This window comes from Cryptococcus neoformans, assembly GCF_000091045.1.
Source record: "Cryptococcus neoformans var. neoformans JEC21 chromosome 4 sequence".
NCBI classification, from domain to species: domain Eukaryota; kingdom Fungi; phylum Basidiomycota; class Tremellomycetes; order Tremellales; family Cryptococcaceae; genus Cryptococcus; species Cryptococcus deneoformans.
Genome location: NC_006686.1, coordinates 1,276,890 through 1,290,000, shown reverse-complemented (window position 1 = coordinate 1,290,000; position 13,111 = coordinate 1,276,890). Strand labels below are relative to the sequence as shown.

Here is a 13,111-nt window from a genome sequence, read left to right as displayed (position 1 = left end):
ATCCTCATCCTCATCAGGATCAAACTCTTCTCTTGATTCTGAGAATCCGCCTTCGTTGAAGGATGGCTTTTCATCGAAATCCCAACAGAATCATGCACAATCCCTCAAGGTTCACACCGGAAATGAGTATGTTAAGGTCCGCTGAAGATCAGTTTTTAAACTGATTTCATCCCTCTAGAAGCGCGATTCGTCTCTTGCAACTTCCTGTTCCTCCTGGTCATGGCAAACCACAAACAAGGAATCGTAACGCCCGTCGCCGCCTTGCCCGTCAATATCAAAAGTCAGTTCAAGATCGTGGCGCCAACGTCTCTACAACAGGAATTGATTTCAACCAAGAACCCTCGGTTCAAGTATCCTCATCTCAGTTCAATGAGGGCACCACAACGTTTACCACTCCTGAATTACCGATTCCCAAGGATATGTCCAATAAAAACAAGAAAAGAGGATTTTTGAGAGAAATGGCAGGCTTAAGGGGAAAGAAGACAGTGTTTCATGCCGACACAGACGGCGCTTCTGCGTCACTGCCAGATACAACGACCGAAGTTGATCAAAGTCCCAGTTCAGCTTTTTCATTGGGAGGCTCTCGAAACCACCTGCAATCTCAACAGAATTTATCACAGAGAGACTGGACTCTGGATGGGATATTTTGTGGAGATGCGGTTGATGGGGACGGTCATCGACATCTTAGTTTCTCAACCAGCACGCCGTTGAGACCGTTACGCAATATACCTCCTTCGGAGTTAACCAGCTTGCCCGACAATATCTTTATCACGAGAACAGAGTTCGGGGATTCATGGTACGGTAAATCCAACTTGGGAAGAAGTAGTAATGGGCATCGTAACAACGAAGAGAGCCCCGCTAATCAACAATGGGGAGTAGCAGAGGAAGAGGAGGAATTCGCTGGAGAGCATGGCCCAGAAAGTGAGGCACATGATGACGGAACTGAGACTATGGCTATGGATAAAGTCTTTTGGGAGTCGACAGAAAAAAAATACGACGATCTCAAGTTTTTGGATGAGGACAATCTTTCGCAACTGAGATTTGGGTCAATATTGGCTCGCAAAGTACGCATACAAAGAATTCTCCAGGGAAAGAGTGACATCCAACTGATTGTGTGCTGTAGGAGCTTGTGCTGGACTTGCATACTCATTCTCCTCAATTGCAATTAAACCTCGTCAAGGTCATTTCTGTGACAACAGAGGGAATCCTGATTGAAAAAGTGGATTCACCGAAAGAAGAAAAAGAGGAAGAAACTGAGGAGCACGTTTCGTCGCAGGAAGAGTGTGGGTTCATAAAACTTGATCGTGACGAGATAAAAGCTGGGAGCTGGAAGATAGTATTCTGAAAGAATATAGCAGGCTATCACATGCGACACCGTACCGTATCAGGCGAATACATATGCACTGAGATCATCTTTGCCGAGATAGTTTGCGTAGAGGAAGAAGCACAAATCGTGCACAAGCGGGTGCGCCGGCGATGGACACCGCTATTCTGACAGGTAACAAAGCCTACGAAAGAGTCAATAAGTAGCTAGTGTCCTCATTACGAACAACAGCGACGCTCACTTTAACTAGTACATAAGCTGCGACTGCATCCGCTACCTTTTCAGCCGCTCCGGCTCCTGTTGTCCTGGCCGTTAAATCCTGCATGGGTCCAGCAGCTCCATCTTCTCCTGCATTTTGCTTCTCATATCCCAGGACCCCATACTTTTTCCCAATCCTATCCACCCGCTTGATGCCTTCTTGGTACCAATCTCTAACCCAGTGTTTCCATCCAGCTTCCGACTCACTGTCCTTGCTGCTCTCATCATGCCCGAGTCTCGTTACCCAAGTCACCAAACCCGCTCCGGCTCCAAGATAGGCAAAAAAATAGTAGAAAGCGACGGCGGGTACAATGGCCGTGATTTCATGGAGCACGAGAAACGAGAGGGCAAGTGAAGGAAGAGACACGTTGGTGCTCTGAGAGAGTTGAGCAAGTGCAGGGAAATGGCGCTGGAGTAGGGTTGACTTTGGTGATGCAATTGTAGAAGGTAATGAGGAATTTGGCTTGGTCGAAGTTGATGTTGCTCGAAGATGAGGTAGATGAGGTAGAGGTGATGCTAAACGAAATTGAACGGTGCCGGAGAGGAGGCCCCTGGAGATGTGCTGAGATTGACGCAGCAGCATTGTACGTTGACAGATGTATGTCTTAAAATATTCGCCTTGGAGTAGCTCTATAATGCACTGGATCTTGGCAGTTGAGAGGTCATTAACAGCTATTGTTGGTTTCCAAACGATAATATTGCAGGCACAATACTCTTTGCCATGGAGACAAAAACAAAAATGGCGAGTATTTACGTATGGTAGCTATATAGATGTTTGAGTATAATTAAATAAGAGCGATGATTCGCGAAAGGCTTCGCGGCGGCGGCGGGGTTTCGGATAAATATTTCAAGTCATGTTAATTCTGAAAGCTCCGTTTAGTTTTGCGTAGTTAGTACTTCGTTATCGACGTTGCATTCATTGTTACGACGTAGTTTAGAAGTGCTGCTGTTGGTTCAGTCAAAAGTAGCTATCTGCTGTAAAAAGTGGATACTGTATACAGGTGCGGGCGAAGCGAGTAAAATCGCAGTTACATTATTTTCTGGCAAGCAAAAAGAGATCTTCGTTGCTGAAATCACAATTATGTACTTTGATTAACTCTCTTTCTTGCATTTCCCTTGTTGCTTGTCTCTTTTTTGATCTTGGAGGCTCCTTTTTCCGGTTCATCTTGACTTGTCAATAAGGGAGGTAGAGCTTTCCCCATTACCTTGATTTATTGGTGAGCACTATAAGCATACGATTGCAAATACGTCCACTCACCAGGCATTGCTTTAGCCACTGCACGTTCGCAACTTTCTTACACCCTTTTAAGGCACTAGGAATCCCCATCTTGTCGATAACCAAGTAGTCCCATTTGGGATCGAGGATAACATCCAGCTCTTTCCCAGAAACTCTCTCTACAACTCGCACCTCTTCTGCACCCAGACATGTTGAACATAGAGTTAGAAGGGACTAGAAGATGCGTCAAAACCTCAATAGATCGATAGAAGCGAGCAGACGAGCTTACACTGAGAGAATTTCTGGGCTGTATGAAAAGTACTTTTTTCCCCTTGAAAGGTTTCAGTAGGTGCCCAGCCTTGACTGCATCCCAGTTCTTTGTCCCCCATGATGTGTCGACAATCTGTGACATCATTTGTCCGGTGAAACAAGAGTAACCCGACGATATTAGATATGGATGCCAGTCAATGGCCTTTGATACAGTCAGTCATGTCATTACTCAGTAATTGTCTTTGAATACATACTTCTCCTTCTTCAATGGCGGCGTCTACATACTTGACAGACAACACAGGTATCCCTTTCGCCAATGCCACCATGAACGTAGAGGTCATCAGCGGTCTGGTGCCAGTAGGTATCACGAAAGGCGTTCGACCCAAGTTCCTTTTGAAATGTCCACGATGCAAATCTGGCTCAAATATTTGCGTCCAGTCTTTCGCTACTATCCCACCGCGAATTTCAATCAATTTTGATAAACTCTTAGACTCGTACTCAACAGAGTTTTCCTCGACTCCTGTCAGAATTAGAAAAATCATTCCTTCAAATACCAGAGGCACAAAGTTTTTGACAGGGGAGCGAAGGATGGACCTAGTGGGGGACTTCGCGCCTATTTGTGGGGCGAATAACCTATCATTAAATTGCTGTTTGATTATCTGCTGACGAATGCGGATGAATCGAAGCTTTACAAAGCCCAACATCGTGCCATTACTGGCGCACTTTACTCCTCTCTCATTTCCATCCCAATCCAAGAGAACCTCCATCTTGGTTGGCAAATCATGCCTTCCGTATGCCTCCAATTTGTCACCCCTTTTCAAAATCAGCTTCCGAAGCTTATCGGGCGCACACTCTCGGTGTTCATTATCATCATATATCACTTTGTACCGTAATCCACTAGGCTCGATAATGCGAGCTGGGTAGTAATAATGACCATAGCTTGCAAGCACCCGATTGACATCCTCAACGACAGGTGGTGTTGCTGCTCGAGACTTCCCAATAAGATGTCTGGCTTTCTTTTTCGATGAAAGATTTGTCCGTGTAGCGGAGGTGGTTCTGGTCTTCGCCCCTTTGGCTTCCGCATTATGTAACTTCTGCTTTTTCAAAGGGCGGGTAGTCACATCGTTTTCATCATCAGGAGTCAAGCTTTTGTCAGAGTCAGAAAATGTTGAAAGCGGACTTGTTGAGGGGACACGCATCTGCTTTGATTCTGAAAAAGCTGAAGCGATGGAGGTACTCGCTCGCCTCCCACGCCTCCCAGTGCCTCTTGAGACTCTAGCAGTTTTCACTGCGGGTCGATAAGAGAAATCATCGGGGTCATCGGGTGTTGAACTACTATCACTTTCTTCGTCAATCCCCTCGACCTTGAACGGACTTCTTATGGAAGTAACCTCTAGGCGATCCACCGAGCATGTCGCAGGTGAAAAGATTTCGCGCTTCTTTCGGACTCTTCTTTCGTAAGGCCCGGGAACTATCTCGTAAGTTGAAAGGAAAGGATTCGAGGGGTCATCATGGGTATCAGATTCAGACGGTAGAAGATGATTGGACGTATTGGAAGCTGAGATACGGTTATTGCTCAAGGGTGACAGGCCTGCTTTGGATGACAAGTGGGATCGAGGAAGGGGTGAAAATGGCGAATGTCGATTGATTCGACCAGGACGCAGGTTAGACTGATCGTCGCCTGTCGTTTGTACATCCGATTCAACAGTGGCTGAAGGTTCATGTTCGTTCACTACCTCAATGTCCTGGGACCTCCGGAATTTGTTTGGCGAGCAATGTCCCATCTGTGGCGACTGTATTGGTTGAGGAGCAGTATTAGTATCACTGTGCGCAGGTATTGATCCCTCACACAGGCCCACAGGGCTGCCCGTGATCTCCGAAGCAAGTGGCTCCATCAGTTGGTCATTCAACTGTATACGGCTAGCCGCGCGTCTCTGAAGTTGCCGATATCGAGGGATGTCGAAGCGTCCGTTGTCTTCCGTTGATACTTGAGCGGTAAACCGTCGAGAATTATAAGCGAGGGAGCGATGAGGAGGGATCGAAGGAATTGGTGGTTTTGATGTTGGCACTGAAGCAGAAATAGGTGATGAATGAAGTGGTATTGAATTGGTCACGGTCGTTCTTAGGGTTTGACTGTTTTCTGGGGTATCGGGTGAACTACGCTGGGTTGGCGCCAAGCCTCTCGGACTTATGATCGCTGCCGGCGAGGACAGATCTGCCTCACATAAAGGCCCAGAGGGCTGGCGGATTACTTGAGTTGCTTGGAAAATATTTGATCTCTGGCTGAATGCATCCTCAGACACTTCCAACCCCCCATCAACAACTTGAGAAGACGAAAACAAGTCCTCATCAAAGGTAGAAAGTCTGTTCTCATCGAACAGATACCCTTGTTCAGCAAATGATCTGAACCGCTCGCCGTGACACGAGGGCGATGAACGCAGAGGATGACATGATTGTGAAGCAACCCCGTCTTGCTGATCAATTGTGTGGTTGATTTGCCTCGGTACATTGACGGAAGGTTCGGATTGTTCCAATGGCGCAGTATAATGTGAGCTATGAAATGTGACATTTGTCCTTTGTGAAGAAGAAGATGAGCCGGGACTGTCATCGTGATCGACAATGGTAGTGCGGAGTCGATTAGGCGAAATTCTCGCTGCCGACTGAGGAACTTCAAATTCCTTTCCTTCTGACATTTCGATCCGCGTCTTTTCATGCCTGTGAAAGAGTTCGTCTCCTTGCTTCTCGCTGAGTTCAAACTTGCTTGTCGGCCCCTTCTTACCGTCCTTCAATTTCTCAGCCTTTCCTTTCATCTCTTCTGAATGTTGCCTCAACAAATTCGCTATCACGTCCAAAGGTTCGGGATGCTTGATCGGTATTGAATCGACAGCAAAACTTTCCTCGCTAAGATTGGGTTCCTTCGTCTCGTTCTTCCGCCGAGATGCAACGGGTTCGTCTGAAGGAGAAGCTTGAACATGACTTTTTGATCGTGAACGACTTGGATTTTCTAGGCCAGAAAGACCTTTCGCAGAAGAATGTTTCGAAATGGGAGACATTGTCTGGCGTCCACCTGGTCCATTTGCGGAGAAGAGAGACGCGCCTTCTAGTTTTCGAGGGGATATGGATTGGGACGGTTCAGACGTAAATATTTTGGGTCGCTTCTCTACGCTAATGAACAGCCTTTTTTCTTCTTGGAGGTTAACCTCGTTCCCAAGTGGTTCTCGTAGGTTGTTAGATCTCAACTGAAATGATTTGGATAGGCTATTTGACGGGATAAATGAAGGTGATATGCCATCCGCAGTAGCGACATCATGTTGAGTGTCCGGCACCATAACAAACTCTCGTGACTGGTCCTGCTCTATGGCTTGCGGTGATGAACCAACCGGTACAATTTTGCTTAGGGGACGCTCCTGAGATTCAATAGCAGCAAACTGGGTTATGGTGCTATTTTTGGTGGAGTCCGCCCGATCACCTGAATCCATGGCCTGGAGTGACTGGAAGGCCGCACTACTAGCCAGCTGCTTTCCAGAATCCTCTAATAGTAGTGATGAGATTTCTTCATTCCCTTTGACAGATATCCGATCAGCCAGAGACTGACTTTCCATATCCGTCCAGATAATATTGCCTTCTTGTGTCTCGTCGGCATACTCCTTGACGCTTTCGTTCAGGGGCGATACGTCTCTACCAACGCTAAATTTTGGTAACTCCAAACTCGGTACTTCATGATCTACTGTCAAACATGAGAGCGGATCCAGCTGATCAGAGATGGGGATACCAGGCCGGACTTTAGGGCTTAGCTGTTGGGTAGACTCTTGGGATTCGGGCATCGCAGGTGTAGATCGTCGTCCTCCTGGACGAGTAGAACTCCTCGATAGTCTGCAATTGTACATTTAATAGGTGTACGTTGGTAAAAAGAAACATCCTTACCCTATTCTCCGACTCATGCAAGTTGACGGGAAATCATAGAGTGGCGGAAGAGCATGGGTAGCTAGATCGAACGATTCGTCCTTGGCCGCCTGGCGATAAGCTATGGAAAATCGGATAGTCTCGCTGTGACCGGACGGCGTATATCTCTCGGAGCACAGACGAAACTTTCACTATGCGGGGTATTATAAAGGTGATTTCGTGAACGGTCTTGTTCTTAGTCCTTCGCTCGGTCGTCCGTCGTCGTTCTTTCACCTATTACCTTACGTATTCATTTGCATGGACTACGACAAGGGCGGCGATAGCCGCCACCACGATCATTCAGTAATAATAAGTCGATTATTAGGGAAAAACGATAACAAACATCTATTACGAGTACTGTATTGGCGATTCACACTCCTCTCTCAACTCTCCATCTGCCGCCTTCCTTTCTTCGACGTTGGCATTCTTAGAGAAGCACAGGAGACTACACACTCCTTTCATTTTCTCAGCCCAAATGGTAATGCCCACCAAAATTTCTCATGCCGATGAGAATACCCTCTCTACTGTCAAAGAGATGGCCCTCAACACTGAAAATGCCATAGCTTTAGCAGGCGATGCTGCTCCTGTCGTTTTAGGTGCAGGAGGGAAACCTTTGCCGCCACCCTACAAGTAAGTGGCTGTTGCTAATGAGCGCAATGGCAATTCATCTTACGATATCAGGTCTACAGGGAATGAAGCGCTTGACACACTTGCTTTCCTGCATATGCTTGAGCAATTAAAGGTGAGTGTTCTTTCACAATGTCCCATGTATGCAGTTCTGATATTGGAGCAGATACAAAAGCGATCTGGGTGGATACGTGAGGGCGTAAGGGGTTATTTCTAGGTCAGCTGTAGCGGTGCTGACATTCGCATTGCAGGTTAAACAGGCAGAAAGGTACGCGATAAACATCTGGTGGGAACTCTGTTGCAAGGTTGACAACTTGCTGCAGTATATCTGACCACATGTGTCGTATGGCTCTCATGGCTATGATGCTCCCAAACAGCTCAGAACGGCCACTTGATATTCCCCGTTGCGTCATGGTGAGGCCATCTGCAATGGCTCGATTCTAGCTCATGAAAGATTGGTAGATGGCACTGGTACATGACCTTGCAGAAGCTTAGTAAGCCCATAAACGCTTCTCAATGCCAGTGTGCATCTGTAACTTACTTCATCGGATGCTCTTCACAGTGTTGGTGACATTACTCCTGTCGAAGGTGTCCCTACGCACGTTAAGCATCAACTCGAGGAACAAGCAATGGATACTTTCTTGAACGAGATGCTAGGCGGAAAAGGAAATAAGGATGCGAGAGAACGATTCAGGTCTTTGTGGGATGTAAGTTCCTATCCTGCCGTCCAAAAAATTCGCTGACATCCTTCATTAGGAGTACGAAGCCAGGGAAACTCCAGAATCCAGATTGGTAAAGGTAGGTACTTTATTACTGCCAGAAAAGAAACAAAGTACACTGATACCACATAGGATCTTGATAGGATTGAATTGGCTCTTCAAGCTGTTGAATATGAACGGTGTATGTTTACTTAATACCGCACAATAATCTCCTGACACTTTTCTAGCTCAGGACATCCAAACCCTCGATCCTTTCTTCAAAGGTTCCATACCCAATCTTGAGCATCCGGTCACACGACAATGGGCAGCAACTCTTATGGAAGAACGTCGACAGTTATGGACTTCCCGAGGACGGACTCATGAGGGGCTGGGGGATTGGGAGACATAGTTCCCAAGGGCCGTGTTAACGATGTTGATCAGGCTTCGTAGTATGGACCTGCTGTTCTATTTCTGCCGCCTTATGTACCATAGCGCATATCTTTGCATTGCTACATGTAATACCTTGAAAATATCCAAACAGGGCAGAGGGATGTGTACAGTGTACGTGTCAAGACCTAGAAGTACAATCTTTGAGCAGCTGATTGCGCGGTTTCAACGGGACAGTATGGGCATTTCACCTCTCGTCGACTGTTCATATGTAAGTTAGACGATCCTTCTCACATAACATTTCACTCACCCCCCCTTTAACAACCTTTCAAAACTTTCAGATGCTATAACATGTCCACAAACCAGCATCTTAGGAGGATTGCTTTCGGTAGCTTGCTCCTTCGATACTGGGCAGACAAAGACCGAATGATATCTCCTGGAGGGCGGAAGGGGTACCTCCATCTGATACTGTGAGTTAACTTTAACTATCTATGTAGGATCAACTGAGATACTCACAGGCAAATCAGTCCACGCTCGAATGTGTCCAAGGTGCTCTCCCATTACTCTCCTGGCTTTTTCAATTACATTCAGCGCTCCTCCTTTGGATCCCAAATCCACGGCCACCTCGAGTGGATCTTCCTTTGGCCACTGATGTCTTCTCTTAAACTCGCTCTGGAACATTGCAACCAGAGCAACCAAGTCCACCGCATCCTCCTGTTCAAAAGAATTAATAACGGTTTCGTCCATCTCAGTATCTTGTCCTTTAAATTCCGCTTTGTTCGCCCCATCGTACAGCCGTGAGGTAATGAGTTTTGTGACTGGGTACAACGGCAAGTATGCCATCATGTGCTGTCGAGCGTACATGATAGCATGTCCGGGATCCTCAATGGACTTAAAAACTGCACGATGGAGAAAATAAGGGAGTGACGATGGGTGTGGAGGAGAATGAATGAATGACTTGTTTTCTTCGCACCACTTCAAAGCGGGAGAGATGTCGTTAGATAGAAGGCAAGTGGTAATTCGTTGGAGCTCTTCAGCAAGGAGGCGGCGTTCAGATGGAAAAACTAATGAAGTTTCCTGGAAGGAGTATGATATATGATAAACGACGTTCTCATCAAAGAGAAAGATGCTCTCACCGTTTCCAAAGCGGCGACAGAGTCCCATAGACCCCTGCGGCCCAGCGATTCAAGTACAGCTTTGTCTAGCGCTTGAGACGCATCTTTATCTGCAAATAGACTCGGTTCTTCATACGCCCTGCTAATAGCACTTAACTGGGCCGGAAATGTCTGCGTACAATCGGTCATCAGGTCATCTGTTTCTGACAAATATCGTCCCCACGCACCTTATCAATCGCCTTACCCATATTTCCCAAAGCAAAATACCATGCCTTCAAATTCTTCTCCACCTCTTTCTTGCTTTTAACCACGGCTTTCTGCAGCTCTTGTACGACTGTCCTTGGGTCTTCACCAGCCATAATGCGTCTTTTGGCTTGGACGAGGTGATCATCGATGAGCCCATTGACGGGTCCAGAGGACGATGTAGAGGTGGAGGAAGAGAGAGCTTCAAGAGCTGAAAGTGCTGGAGAGACGTCCATGATCCCTTGTTGAACTGAATAACGTGCCGAGTAGCAGTGAACCTGCTTCGCTAGTAGTTATCTAATTTTACCTGCCTCTCTATGATGTAAGATGGAGATTTGCTCAAAAATGGATAAGCAGAAGAAACACAGAAACAGATTGAAAAACGAATAAGATGGAGGTGGGTATAGTGGTGCAGTAATAGTAGAACTATCAGTAATAGCTGTAGCAAATAATAAATAGTGTTTTGCGGACTGATCAGCTGATACCAGGGGTAGAGCGAGAAGCAAGCAAGAAAGATACGCTAAATTGGAAGCAGGCAGCCGGGGGCGGCGGCCAAGAACGTCACCCGTACACATTTATTTAATTACTACAGTTAATTCTAATATTTTTACCAACAACACAAATAACCACCACCACCACTCAGCCGTCCAATTACTTTTTTGTCCATTACTGTCTGATTTTTTATCCGTTTCCTCTTTGAACAAAACAGATAGAAAACGCCACCCACCCATCCTTTGGTCAACTATCATATCCTTGCCTTTGCGAATCACGTCACAAACCTTTGACCTTTAACATGTCCCAGCCTCAGTCTCGATACACCCAGCAAAATCCTAATCCCATGCCTGATCGAAACGTTAAGGCCCCCGAGACCATCTCTTACATATGTGGTGGTGAGTATGCAATATCGCGAGAAGCCCAGTGCTGTCATCTCCAATCTGAGATCTAGCAGTAATGCGCCGTTCGGACGTATCGCAAGATTAGGGCTGACAGTGGCGGCAGATTGTGGGGCGCAGACTGCTATGCAACCTTCAGAGTTCATTAGATGCAAGGAATGCGGCCACCGAGTTATGTACAAGCCTCGGACAACGAGGAGTAGGTTATTTGGTGTTTCCATTACATTGTGATTGCTGACTAAAATAACTTCTTGCGTCGATCTCGTATCTGTTTTTCTGTGTCAGTCGTAGGTCTATTCGCTACATTTATGACATTTGAAACAATAAACCCAGTAACTGACGGATTTTGTATAGGTGCAATTCGAGGCTCGATGATGATGGATCGTGGCAAGGTTTCGGCTCTCGAGGATTTCTGTATGCATAGACCCCATTCGGCTCACGAGACACAAGTACGCTCCGCGTTGGACTAAATTGATATCTATTCCCAATCTGAATCTCTTAACCGGGTTGTTGGAAGCTAAATCGATTTTCTTCGGCTCGATCCTTATCATTCTTTATGTTGGAATATACAAGGAAAGCTGATATTCTTTTGAACTCCTAACTTCAAAGCAGTTTTCGATTTTCCGGGCAGCGCCTTGGCTACGCGGACTATACATCAACATATCAACTAGGTCTTTTAATGTTGACATGAGGAGTCGTCGATCCAACATACAAGAAATGAGAATCAATCGATTCCGAACAAATTCCCCCGATTACCGCTAATATGGAGTGCCGAGAACGGAAAGGACCAAGAGCTCGTCCCTTCTTGTCGGTCTTATGAATGGTGCAACGCTCATGAAGTGCTGTGCGTTGTAGCGTAGAATAGCATGGGAAAATACTGTACAGATTATTATCCTCTCGTAACAATAACCCTTTGGTTGAAATTTGTAGTTGCCCAGCCGTTGACTGGATGGTACTACTAATCCAAAAGAGAGAAACGCTTCTTGACTAGTACAGCGCGGGTGGGAAAGGACTTGGGCAAGTAGTGGCTAAGTAACTCCCACGAAACTGTGCAAAGACGTGCATTAGAACTGCATCAACTGCCTGCCCATTCTTATTTACTTACATCGCTTTTGAGTCACACCTACTAACTTCAATTGATGTTGACTCAATGAGACCAATTCTTGTCTAGGGACGTTTCTCCCTTCCCCAGTTGGGTACTATACCTTTTCCATATCCTATACCTACTAGATCTAATATTTCCCTTAGATCTCAGATGCCTCAGACTCTTTCTACCACGCCACAAACGAACGCCAAAAAAAAGTACGAGTTGTTACTACTCGAGTACTGACGAGTGACAACTGAAAAACGCAAAAAACACATGCAAAAAGAAACTGCCCCGCAGAGACTCGAACTCTGGACCGTCTGATTATTAGTGATAATTAATTATTAACTAACAGTCAACCGCTGTAACCAACTCAGCCACGGGGCAATGGTTGAAATGCTTTCTGACACATTATTCATAGTCGATAAATAAAATAATTCGCTTCATGCGTTGTGCTGGTTTGCAACATTATCCTCCTTTGACCACGCGCCAAGTGTCATATGATGATATTTTCATGACATTCATACGAACTGATAACAAGCAGCAGTCATCAACACTTTGCAGCAAGAAAAAGAAGCGTGAAAGGGCATCAAATGGGCAAATTCCCGGTAAAAGGAACGTGTTGCTCTGCAAGCCGCAACGCTGCTGTACGTGATTTAGTCACTGGACAATAAAAGCGAATAAACTGAAGGCCATGAGGGAGGATACAATCCGAATTCATGCATTATAAATGGTCAGCAAAAATATTGTTGAGTGAAATGTGAAGAACAATAATAACATGGCTGGGAGTCTGAACAACGAGAAAAACACGGATCTCTTGATGGCTGATGATTGACGAGTAAATGCTTGGTGATCGACTTCCCACGTTCTCTAACCTTCCGTCCTCTTGGCGTCTCGGCTCCTGATGGCTCTTGGTTCCCTGTATCCACCGCGCTGTTCGCTGCCTCCGGCCCCCTTACTGTTGCTTCTGGTCCATAATATAAGTCATGGCCCATCAGCCATCAATCGCCGTTTCATACAACCAGATCAACCAAAGACAGATGCCAGAAAGCAA

At 46.1% G+C, this 13,111-nt stretch overlaps 5 protein-coding genes and 1 non-coding gene across 6 annotated transcripts in view; 2 read left to right on the top strand and 4 right to left on the bottom strand.

Moving 5' to 3' along the window:
- The window catches only part of CND04685 (hypothetical protein), a 2,245-nt gene extending 834 nt beyond the window's left edge, over positions 1–1,411 (top strand). Inside the window, exons 2-4 of the mRNA XM_024658498.1 lie at positions 1–126; positions 179–1,064; positions 1,124–1,411. The exon at positions 1–126 is cut by the window's left edge and continues 387 nt beyond it. Of these exons, the coding sequence (XP_024514351.1) occupies positions 1–126; positions 179–1,064; positions 1,124–1,345 (1,234 nt within the window). The 3' untranslated portion in view covers positions 1,346–1,411. The remainder of the gene's footprint in view (positions 127–178; positions 1,065–1,123) is intronic.
- Positions 1,121–2,347, bottom strand: CND04683 (hypothetical protein). Its single transcript, XM_024658497.1, has 2 exons — positions 1,566–2,347; positions 1,121–1,508 (listed from the first exon to the last, which is right to left on the bottom strand). The coding sequence occupies exons 1-2, from the start codon at positions 2,163–2,165 to the stop codon at positions 1,410–1,412; spliced, it is 699 nt and encodes a 232-aa protein (XP_024514350.1). The 5' UTR covers positions 2,166–2,347; the 3' UTR covers positions 1,121–1,409.
- Positions 2,348–2,486: 139 nt separating this feature from the next.
- On the bottom strand, positions 2,487–7,191 carry CND04680 (expressed protein). Its single transcript, XM_570095.2, has 5 exons — positions 6,993–7,191; positions 3,323–6,941; positions 3,088–3,270; positions 2,841–3,032; positions 2,487–2,787 (listed from the first exon to the last, which is right to left on the bottom strand). The coding sequence occupies exons 1-5, from the start codon at positions 7,007–7,009 to the stop codon at positions 2,662–2,664; spliced, it is 4,137 nt and encodes a 1,378-aa protein (XP_570095.1). The 5' UTR covers positions 7,010–7,191; the 3' UTR covers positions 2,487–2,661.
- Positions 7,192–7,359: 168 nt separating this feature from the next.
- CND04670 (conserved hypothetical protein) lies at positions 7,360–8,867 on the top strand. Its single transcript, XM_024657074.1, has 10 exons — positions 7,360–7,640; positions 7,692–7,752; positions 7,804–7,836; positions 7,889–7,905; positions 7,961–8,051; positions 8,100–8,131; positions 8,200–8,344; positions 8,394–8,435; positions 8,489–8,537; positions 8,584–8,867. Exons 1-10 carry the CDS (start codon positions 7,486–7,488, stop codon positions 8,742–8,744), a joined length of 786 nt encoding a protein of 261 aa, XP_024512776.1. The 5' UTR covers positions 7,360–7,485; the 3' UTR covers positions 8,745–8,867.
- CND04660 (negative regulation of gluconeogenesis-related protein, putative) lies at positions 8,838–10,563 on the bottom strand. Its single transcript, XM_570604.2, has 5 exons — positions 10,065–10,563; positions 9,859–10,008; positions 9,239–9,799; positions 9,033–9,184; positions 8,838–8,983 (listed from the first exon to the last, which is right to left on the bottom strand). The coding sequence occupies exons 1-5, from the start codon at positions 10,314–10,316 to the stop codon at positions 8,911–8,913; spliced, it is 1,188 nt and encodes a 395-aa protein (XP_570604.1). The 5' UTR covers positions 10,317–10,563; the 3' UTR covers positions 8,838–8,910.
- Positions 10,564–12,346: 1,783 nt separating this feature from the next.
- Positions 12,347–12,444, bottom strand: CND04650. The gene has a single exon. It is a non-coding gene; the product is annotated as a tRNA-Asn (tRNA).
- Positions 12,445–13,111: the final 667 nt, after the last annotated feature.

What these genes read in the sequence shown, in the direction of transcription:
- CND04683 (XM_024658497.1), bottom strand. Translation starts at nt 2,165, where the DNA reads ATGCTGCTGCGTCAATCTCAGCACATCTCCAGGGGCCTCCTCTCCGGC. An exon ending in CAGCTTATGTACTAGTTAAA is followed by an intron (nt 1,509 to 1,565) that starts GTGAGCGTCGCT and finishes ACTCTTTCGTAG; the next exon opens with GCTTTGTTACCTGTCAGAAT.
- CND04680 (XM_570095.2), bottom strand. An exon ending in CCGCCATTGAAGAAGGAGAA is followed by an intron (nt 3,271 to 3,322) that starts GTATGTATTCAA and finishes ACTGTATCAAAG; the next exon opens with GCCATTGACTGGCATCCATA. An exon ending in AGCCCAGAAATTCTCTCAGT is followed by an intron (nt 3,033 to 3,087) that starts GTAAGCTCGTCT and finishes CGCATCTTCTAG; the next exon opens with TCCCTTCTAACTCTATGTTC.
- CND04670 (XM_024657074.1), top strand. Translation starts at nt 7,486, where the DNA reads ATGGTAATGCCCACCAAAATTTCTCATGCCGATGAGAATACCCTCTCT. An exon ending in ATATTCCCCGTTGCGTCATG is followed by an intron (nt 8,052 to 8,099) that starts GTGAGGCCATCT and finishes AAAGATTGGTAG; the next exon opens with ATGGCACTGGTACATGACCT. An exon ending in GATTCAGGTCTTTGTGGGAT is followed by an intron (nt 8,345 to 8,393) that starts GTAAGTTCCTAT and finishes ATCCTTCATTAG; the next exon opens with GAGTACGAAGCCAGGGAAAC.
- CND04660 (XM_570604.2), bottom strand. Translation starts at nt 10,316, where the DNA reads ATGGACGTCTCTCCAGCACTTTCAGCTCTTGAAGCTCTCTCTTCCTCC. An exon ending in TGGGTAAGGCGATTGATAAG is followed by an intron (nt 10,009 to 10,064) that starts GTGCGTGGGGAC and finishes GATTGTACGCAG; the next exon opens with ACATTTCCGGCCCAGTTAAG. An exon ending in GAAAGGTTGTTAAAGGGGGG is followed by an intron (nt 8,984 to 9,032) that starts GTGAGTGAAATG and finishes ACATATGAACAG; the next exon opens with TCGACGAGAGGTGAAATGCC.